This window comes from Oncorhynchus mykiss, chromosome 7 (genome assembly GCF_057628025.1).
Source record: "Oncorhynchus mykiss isolate SJ-2025 chromosome 7, ASM5762802v1, whole genome shotgun sequence".
Lineage (NCBI taxonomy): Eukaryota > Metazoa > Chordata > Actinopteri > Salmoniformes > Salmonidae > Oncorhynchus > Oncorhynchus mykiss.
In genome coordinates, this window is record NC_143028.1 from 37242948 (window position 1) to 37253163 (window position 10216).

The following is a 10216-nucleotide window of genomic DNA, read 5'->3' on the forward strand; positions in this document are numbered from 1 at the left end:
GACACCTTTTATGAACTAGTCAAGCTTTCTGTTCGTCAATTAAAGCACAGTAAATAGCCTATGCTCCAGCAGCATGGCTGCATATGAAACATACCAGGGTCCAACAAAAATAAATCCCACTGGCCCTCTCAGGCCAGTTGGCCAAAAATCCACTGGCCCGGACAGAATTCATACTGGCCCAAACATGGTGTAGTTTTTAAATGCATTAGGCCCCTGCATGACCCTATCGGTTGGCATGCTGTCTCTATACCCAGCTATTAATTGGCTACATTTGGTTATTGTATTTAAAAGCGGTGTAATAATTTAGCAATGCAAGTCGTTGCTCTCATTAGAATTGTCTTAGTTGCATTCGTTTTTAGTTTCTAAAATGTCATTTTGAGAAGATGTGAAAATAGGATGCTGCCCCTTAAAGATAAACGTTCCAAAAGAGAGATCAACTAGGCTTAGTCTTTTTGGAGCTTTCTTTTTGCAACAGTAGCCGGCAATTTGCTAGTATGTGAACTATTGAAGGCTTACTTTTGTTAATCACTTTCCCTAAAATAAATAAGCTCAGCTAGTAGATTGATGGACGATTAAAAAAAATTAAAAAAAATTGCTCTGGATAGCTCGCGTTTGCGGTGTGAAGGCGTCAACTCATGTACTGCTCGCGTGCTCGAAGTTGACTCGCAGGAGTGTGGTGATGCTTGAATGAACGGCCAATCGTATTGCTCAAATACATATAGCATGACATTTACACGTGTCGTCTTCGATGGTAGACAGTGACAGAGCAGGTAAATGTTGAACTGGAATGCAAAAATGCACTGGAAAGTTACGTCACTGACAAGATCCACTGGTCCAACACGTGGTTTTCCTGGCCCTGGGCCAGTGGGCCAACATTGTTCCTGTACGTAAAAGAAAATGCATGAATGTGCCAGAAAACAATATGTTAAGTGGATTTTGACTCATCATTGCCACATTATATGAGACGTGCAAATTCATGCTCTCTCCCTCTGTGTAAAGAAATTTGACTGCAACCACAACACACACACACCTACCGAGAGGCGGGAGAGACAGCACTGTCAAACCAGCAGTGTTTCCCTGTCATTGCTCACCTTGTGACTGACAAGCACCTGTCCTATCAATAGATCAATAGAATATGCATATCGTTAATTCTAGTGAGAGAGGGCTTGGCAGACTTTTTTTTTTCTGACTATCTAATTTATTTATAATTAGCCTGGTTAGTTTAGGTGGAAAAAGTGCCCGGCTGAAAACGAGTCTAACTAGCCTGCGCTAGTTGAAGAAACTGAACATGGATGTTTCTCCACAATCAAGTGGCTCCTGCGACATTTGCCTTGTTTTATCCAACCTGTCGAAAGAAAAGACATTCAAACCTCCAGCAAATGTTGATGGTAGCATCTGTACCTGATAATGGCTAAAAGTGAGATGTGTGTTTCCCTACCCAGCTCAGGTCCAGATAGAAGGGGACTTCCTGCCTTGTTCCTTTTCCATCCTGGAGGACCAACCTATGGACATGCTGCTTGGACTGGACATGCTCAAGAGACATCAGGTCAGATCTCTATTCCTGTCCCTCCATTTCCATGAACACTACCACATATACAGTTGTGGCCAAAAGTTTTGAGAATGACACATTCATTTTCACAAAGTTTGCTGCCTCAGTGTCTTTGGATATTTTTGTTCGATGTCACTATGGAATACTGAAGTATAATTACAAGCATTTCATACGTGTCAAAGGCTTTTATTGACAATTACATGAAGTGGATAAAAAGAGTCAATATTTGCAGTGTTGACCCTTTTTCAAGACCTTTGCAATTCACCCTGGCATGCTGTCAATTAACTTCTGGGCCACATCCTGACTGATGGCAGCCCATTCTTGCATAATCAATGCTTGGAGTTTGTCAGAATTTGTGGGGTTTTGTTTGTCCACCCGCCTCTTGAGGATTGACCACAAGTTCTCAATGGGATTACGGTCTGGGGAGTTTCCTGGCCATGGACCCAAAATATTGATGTTTTGTTCCCCGAGCCACTTAGTTATCACTTTTACTTTATGGCAAGGTGCTCCATCATGCTGGAAAAGGCATTGTTCGTCACCAAACTGTTCCTGGATGGTTGCGAGAAGTTGCTCTCGAAGGATGTGTTGGTACCAGTCTTTATTCATGGCTGTGTTCTTAGGCAAAATTGTGAGTGAGCCCACTCCCTTTGCTGAGAAGCAACCCCACACATGAATGGTCTCAGGATGCTTTACTGTTGGCATTACACAGGACTGATGGTAGCGTTCACTCTCTTCCGGACAAGCTTTTTTACGGATGCCCCAAACAATCGGAAAGGGGATTCATCAGAGAAAATGACTTTACCCCATTCCTCAGCATTCCAATCCCTGTACCTTTTGCAGAATATCGTTGTGTCCCTGATTTTTTTTATTTTATTTTTCCCCCGGAGAGAAGTGGCTTCTTTGCTACCCTTCTTGACACCAGGCCATCCTCCAAAAGTCTTCGCCTCACTGTGCGTGCAGGTGCATTCACACCTGCCTGCTGCCATTCCTGAGCAAGATCTGTACTGGTGGTGCCCCGATCCCGCAGCTGAATCAACTTTAGGAGACGGTCCTGGCGCTTGCTGGCCTTTCTTGGGCGCCCTGAAGCCTTTTTCACAACAATTGAACCACTCTCCTTGAAGTTCTTGATGATCCGATAAATGGTTGATTTAGGTGCAATCTTACTAGCAGCAATATCCTTGTCTGTGAAGCCCTTTTTGTGCAAAGCAATGATGACGCACGTGTTTCCTTGCAGGTAACCATGGTTGACAGAGGAAGAACAATGATTCCAAGCACCACCCTCCTTTTGAAGCTTCCAGTCTGTTATTGGAACTCAATCAGCATGACAGAGTGGTCTCCAGCCTTGTCCTCGTCAACACTCGCACCTGTGTTAAACGAGAGAATCACTGACATGTCAGCTGGTCCTTTTGTGGCAGGGCTGAAATGCAGTGGAAATGTTTTGGGGGGGATTCAGTTCATTTGCATGGCAAAGTGGGACTTCGCAATTTAATTGCAATTCATCTGATCACTCTTCATAACATTCTGGAGTATATGCAAATTGCCATCATACAAACTGGGGCAGCAGAGTTGTGAAAATGAATATGTGTCATTCTCAACTTTTGGCCACGACTGTACAGTGCATTCAGAAAGAATTAAGACCCCTTGCCTTTTTCCACTTTTTTAAATTTTATTTTTTACATTAGCCTTATTTTAAAATGGATAAAAATACATCCTCAATCTACTCACACAATACCCCAGAATGACAAAGCAAAAACAGGTTTTTAGAAATGTTTGCTAATTTATTTGGAAAGGCACACCTGTCTTTATATGGTCCCACAGTTGACAGTGCATGTCAGAGCAAAAACCAAGCCATGAGGTCGAAGGAATTGTTCGTAGAGCTCCGAGACAGGATTGTGCCGAAGCACAGATCTGGGGAAGGGTACCAAAAAATGTCTGCAGCATTTAAGGTCCCCAAGAACACAGTGGCCACCAAGACTCTTCCTTGAGCTGGCTGCCCAGCCGAACTGCGCAATCGGGGGTGAAGGACCTTGGTCAGGGAGGTGACCAAGAACCTGATGGTCACTGACAGGGCTCTAGATTTCCTTCCAGAAGGACAACCATCTCTGCAGCACTCCACCAATCAGGCCTTTATGGATGTGTGGCCAGATGGAAGCCACTCCTCAGAAAAAGGCACATGAAGGCCACCGAAAGGACTTTGACCATGAGAAACAAGATTCTCTGGTCTGATGAAACCAAGATTCTTTTGCCTGAATGCCAAGTGTCACATCTAGAGGAAACCTGGCACCATCACTACGGTGAAGCATGGTGGTGGTGTCACGAACCGGTTAGTAGCCCATAACAAGAAGGGAGACAACAGAGTTCTAGGAATAACAAAAATATATTTATGAACTAAAGTAAACTATATACAATTAACAATGGTGTGTGTAGTCAGTAATCAGTGGTTACGTGCATAGATGGTGATCATGAGAGGTGTTGAGGTGCCAAAATAAACAAGCCACAAAATGCCACAACCCAAAATAGTGTCTGCGTGGACAGTGTCTCCTCAGTTAATGGGGAAAGGTGTATTTATCCCCGGGACACACTCGAGTCCATTTCGCTAACGACCCTCCCGGCTCCGCCCACCGACATCCTATTAAGGAAAACGAGAGCAAAGAGAGAGAATTCGGCAAACAGTGGGAGGGGCGTCAGTGGCAGCATCATGCTGTGAGGATGTTTTTCAGCGGCAGGGACTGGGAGACTAGTTAGGAGCGAGGGAAAGATGAACGGAGCAAAATACAGAGATCCTTGATGAACCTGTTCAGGACCTCAGACTGGGGCAAAGTTTCACCTTCCAACAGGACAACGACCCTAAGCACACAGCCAAGACAATGCAGGAGTGGCCCCGGACAAGTCTGTGTTCTTTAGTTGCCCAGACTTGAACCCTATCAAACATCTCTGGAGAGACCTGGAAATAGCTGTGCAGCGATGCTCCTCATCCAACCTGACAGAGATTGAGAAGATCTGCAGAGAAGAATGGGAGAAACTCCCCAAATACAAGTGTGCCAAGCTTGTAGTGTCATACCCAACAAGGCTCGAGGCTGTAATTGCTGTCAAAGGGGCTTCAACAAAGTACTGAGTAAAGGGTCTGATTACTTATGTAAATGTCATTTCAGCTTTTTTTTTTTGCTTTTGTTTTGTAGATTGGGGGGGGGGGGGGAACAAATCAATTTTAGAATAAGGCTGTAACATAACAAAATGCGGAAAAAGAAGGGGTCTGAATACATCCTGATGACATCCTAACTAATCCCTGTGTTTAAACTACTGTTCTGTCTATATATCCTGCTACCTCAGTGTTCCATTGACCTGAAAAAGAACACGTTGCTGATCGGGACAACGGGCACTGAGACCCGCTTCCTGCCTGAGGCGGAGCTGCCAGAGTGTGCCCGGCTGGCATACGGGCCCGAGGGGCGCGAGGACGCCCAGCCAGATGAGATCGCAGACCGAGAGCTGGCAGAGGCACTTCAGAGATCTGTACAGGAGAGCGGTAAGGAACGCAGTCAGGGAGAGGGCTATGGTGATTCCTCAGCTCTGCCGGCACACTCTAAAGCAGTGCACATTACTGCAGCAGAGACATGAGCCAGAAAGCACATTTGCATTTAGCTTCTTTACTCCTGAGCCCTGTTTCTGCAGTCATCTGCATTCTCAGCAGGGGTTGGAACCAAAATTATTTTCCAATCGTTTAATTCTGAACAGAACCACAATTTTGGGGGGGTTTCATTCCAACCAGCAAAATAAAGATCTGAACCGGTTCGAACCCCAAAAAAGATAACGGTTTAGATCATCCCTTTCTGTTCCTTACATTTAGCGCATTAAATTACTTCACCAATCAGTGCAGATAGAACAGGCAAGCTAGTTGTTTACATGCGTGATGGACAGTCAAGTGTTGCTTATGGTGAAGATGCAACCAACATTTTGCAGGTGGGGGGAGGCTTGAGGAGGCTTGAAGGCATCTTATGATATGCATTATCTGAATTAGGCCGACAATTATACGTAAAGAGGAGCGGCTTCAATGGAGGAACTTGAAATGTACTTTGATCTAGCTCGCTAACTGCTTGTGTGTGCAGAGCGACACCAGAATTAAAAACACGTCTTGTTGTAAGTAATGAATTCAACATTTAGTGATAACTAGGCCTATAGTATCCTTAACTACCATTTAAAAAGTTAATCCATTCTTCTCTTGCTAATTAAAAATCTCTCTCCCTATCTTCTGAATCGAGCTCGTAATGTCAGTACTGTAGCCTATGCTTCGGAGGGGAAGGTAGCCTAAACACGCACAGGGTAAGATTTCCAGGTTGCAGGCTGACGATGGAATACGTTTCTGAGTGACAGAGTGATGGCTTTGCGTAGGCACTTTGTTACGTTTTTGTTGTGGGACTAGAAAAAAAAAGTCTGGAACGTAAAATAACGTTATTAAACGGTTCTGTTCCCGGAACAGTATGGATCACTTTTGTTTCAGGTTCTGTTCCCTAAACCGGTTCCAACCCCTGATTCTATCACATACATGATCACTGCATGTCATCACCTCAAAAATAAGCTCTATAAATCAGACCTAGGTATGAAATCAAAACCTGACCTGTGGTTGGATCTAGTCTAGTTAGTGTTTAGTCTTTATTTGGTTTTACAGTTCTTCTTTAACTAAGTAAAAAAAATACACTGAAATCACTCTGCGGACCATTTTAGCTTATGGAAGAGGTTAGCTGACAGGTCCTTTGATCACTCTGTGACCTCTAGGGTCATTGGTCAAATAAAGTTATCTTGGCTGACACTGTTCACCACTATGTGAACAGTCTGACAGCGTGGTGCATGCTTTGTGTGCGAGTGCTAACTCTCTGCGTCCCTTTGCATGATGTGTGGTGTGTGGCCTAATCCTGAGCAGGACAGCACTGATGCATTTGTGAAGACAGCTGGAGAGGGCCTTACCAACCAGGTACTGCAAACCTACAGAGAGAATAAATGCTAAGTCTATCACCCATATTCTCTTTTTTGTTGCAAAGTTGTATTTTGGGCTTATTGGGAGAAAAAAACATATCGGTACGATGTTATTAATAAATCCTTTGATAAATGGTCAATAGTAATTACCATGTTTTTCAACTTATTTTAAGAAGTAGAGGATGCAATCACTGATTAAAAGGGATAGTTAGAGATTTTGGCAATGAAGCATGCTAGCTGTTCCTGTAGACTTCCAGGCATTGTGCAAATGCTAACTTCCTTTTATACTGGACGCATTGACATAACATAAAAATAATTTTTTTGCACTATTGGTTAGAGCCTGTAAGTAAGCATTTCACTGTAAGGTCCACACCTAATTGTATTCAGCGCACATGACAAACTTTGATTTGATGGTATCCACGAGTTCATCTGACTCTGGGGAAGTAGCCAAAATCTCACACTATCCCTTTTAAGGTCTCTGCATTTCAATATCATGTTTCATTTCAGAAGCTGGCATGGAAAAACTATGCATGTTGTGTGCAAGAGTGTTTTGGTCCATAGCAGGTTAATTGTTGTTCAACTACTGTTTCATTCTAAAACTGATCTCTACCCTCACACTGCAGGTGGACAAACTACCTCACCGGAATCCCCACCATTCCCAACACTCAAACCCCCAAACAACATGCCCCTGTCCTCCCCCCTTTCCCCCGGTCACCCCCGGAGCCTTGCCCTGGACCGTTCTCAGTCTGCTCCAGCCTACATGCGCCAGGCCGGGGCCCCAACACCAGGGCAGAGCCAAACCCAGCCTGGTTTCCTGGGTCTCCCCATCCCTGGGCCCTCATCCCAGAACATAGCACCTACAGCCCAACAGTCTCCTCTCTCAGACCCAAGCCCTACCAACCCCACCCAGCGACTCCTACCCACCATCCCCACTCCCCCGGCTCAGGATCTGTCCACATGCACCCCTCCTGCAGACAAGTCTGTGACTGGCACTCCCACCCTGGGATGTTCAGACAGTCAGATCCCTCCAGAGATGTGTGTCTCTGAGAAGGCAAATAATGGCTCCCTGTCCCCCCTCCCAGAGGAAAGCCTCCCAATTCAGCCCATGGAGCAGGAGGACATGTCAGTCAACACCACAGATCACCGGACATGTCTGAGTAACCCAAGTCAGCAGAGTGGAGAAGGGGGTTCCCACCGTCCCATCTCTAATCCCCCATCACTCACCCTGGAGCCCTGTCTTTCTGGATCCACATCTGCAGAGATGGAGTCTCCCCCTGCCTCCTCCCAGAGCACTGTGCAATCAGAGAGGGACCAGCCAGAGGGGGAGCGCTGTCCCAACTCAGACCAGATCCCGTCTCTGGCCCAGGCCCTGCGGGAGCTCCATGAGCTGCTGGTGTCCAACAGCTGTGGCCTGTCCCCCCAGGACCGCAGTGTTTCCTGCTCCCCCTCACACAGACAGGACGCTGACGGACTGAACGACAACCACAACCCCACCGCAGAGCCCCAAACCCTGACGCCTGAAAACACCACACAACCCTCCCCCTTTACTGCCCTTATAGCTGGTGCAGAACCATGCGATGCCAAAGCCAACCATGCTGCTGCTATGTCTGACGGAGGGCCTCCTCCTGACTGTGTCCTGCCAGGCACCTCTGGCCAGGAGCAGAGTCTGGAGACTAGGGACAGGGCAGAGGCTGAACCAGGAGCGGGTCAGGGAGAACTAGAACCACAGTGTCCAGACAACTCCAGGGGGGGAAAGAGGGCTGACGGGTATGGGCTAGATGCCAGTAAAAACAGAGGGACTGTGTCTGAGGTCCAGAGTCCCTCACCCTCTTCACTCCAAGCAGACCTGGAGTTCAGGGAGCCCCCGGAGGGGCAGCAAGGGAGGGGCGTGGCAGACGGGAGAGCCTCTGCCATTGACAACCCAGACACTCCCGGCCTCCATCCTGAGCCAACACAGCGGAGCCCTCTGTCCATGGCTGTGGGTTCACCTGAGGATGACTCCGGCCTTTCGCCCCGCACTTCACCTCCTCAGGCCCTGGGCCCCCAACACCCCTCCTCTCCAGCCCCTCTCTTCTCTGCTCCACATCCCGTTACTGAACAGTTTCCGGTTGAGCACATCCAGAGGATCCAGACAGCTGGCTTCTCTGCCAGGGAGGCTGCAGAGGCACTGGAACAGGCCCAGGGCTGTGTGGAGCTGGCTCTGCTGGCTCTGCTGGCCCGCAAGATCACTGTGCCCACCTAGACACTCACGACATTACAATCATATGGGAGACCCAGGCTCTTGTCAACATGGGTTTCATGTGTACTCTTGTCTTATTGTTGATGGTGACATCTGAACCCCCCTGGCCTCGCAGCCACTACATGCTAAAGGGGAAATGCTTTTTGTCTCTTGGTTTCTCACAGACCATACAACAACTTATTTGTTCCTAGATTGAGCCAATATGATCGGAGTTGTGTTTGCATGCAGCAGTAGTTGGTGCCTATTTCATGGATTTTATAGATTGGTAGATTGATTTCCTTAATTCCCCCCCCCCCTCGTTTAACCCTGTATATACGTATTTTATTCTAAACTCAATTGAACTGCCCCATTGACGAGACAATGTTGGTAAATGTTTACATTTGTATGTGAAATGGCATTTGTTTAAAGGGCTGAAGATGAACCTAAAATACTATGTTAAAATGTCCGATTTGTCAGCAGTATTATTGGTCCGCTAAACAATTAATTTGTTTTTAAATTGATGTTTGATTTTAACTCCGATTCTGATAAAACCCACCAGACAGTTAACATATTACACTGTGGAAATGACTGCATTTAAGAAGCATTGCTAACTGCTGATCTTTTGTCTTTTTCTGCCGATTGTTAGCATTTTGTAATATGACATTCTCTCAGTCATATGATTATTGCCAATGCTGGGGAACCTGGGTGTTTTCATGTTTAAAACAGCTTGCACAAGAAAATAAATCAAGCAGCACTCTTTTTACTTTCAGCACGACTTTGTTGATAGAGGAACATCAACATAGCCAAGGAGTTAAGAGTATTGAATATTTCTGGGGATGCAGGTAAAGGATGAGGTCTTCAAATATAACAGCATGTATAACATCTTTGGAAATGTGATATGGTCATTAATAGAGGGGGTTTGGTAGTTCATGTTCACTTTGAGACATCTATCATACATGTAAAACTGGAAACCTCTCCCACAGTCCAAGTCTACCCTATCCAGCTGTCAGATCATTCATTCATATATCCATTATCAACTTTTTTTTTTTTTTTTAATTGCATTATCTGGATCATATTCATATACCAACAACATCGTGGCAGGTTTAATTATTTAGATTTGATCTTGTACTCAATTTAAACTCCCAAATAAAGTAAAACTGGTTCTTTGTATTGTATGTGTGTGGTTTTTGATATTTCTAAAGAATGGGTGTTGAAAGATTAGTCATGTTTTGCTAATCTGTCTTATATTTGTTCTTTGCTGCAAACGTACGAGTTAGTGAATTAAGCAGACTTGTTTTTGTCAGCTCTATCCTTATGGCAGGGCGAGGGGAAATTAATTATTAAATGGGCAGAAGGCACCACCTGTAGACTTGATCTGATGGAGGTTGAATCCGCGCCAAGCAAGGTGGGCCCTTCACAAGATTTGACTTCACGACCTATCGCCCAGGTTCAAAGAACACCAAAGCCGATGCCCTGTCCCA

The 10216-nt window shown here is 45.6% G+C and overlaps 1 protein-coding gene across 2 annotated transcripts in view; it reads left to right on the plus strand.

Annotated features, from left to right (window-relative positions):
• The window catches only part of LOC110527794 (uncharacterized), a 28878-nt gene extending 18973 nt beyond the window's left edge, over positions 1 to 9905 (plus strand). The window contains exons 7-9 of one of the 2 annotated variants that reach the window (XM_021609309.3): positions 1443 to 1546; positions 4880 to 5072; positions 7141 to 9905. In XM_021609309.3, coding sequence (XP_021464984.2) covers positions 1443 to 1546; positions 4880 to 5072; positions 7141 to 8759 — 1916 coding nt within the window. In that variant the 3' untranslated portion in view covers positions 8760 to 9905. Of the gene's footprint in view, positions 1 to 1442; positions 1547 to 4879; positions 5073 to 6464; positions 6516 to 7140 lie in introns of those variants that run through there. The other variant, XM_090240875.1, reaches the window with a different exon arrangement.
• Positions 9906 to 10216: the final 311 nt, after the last annotated feature.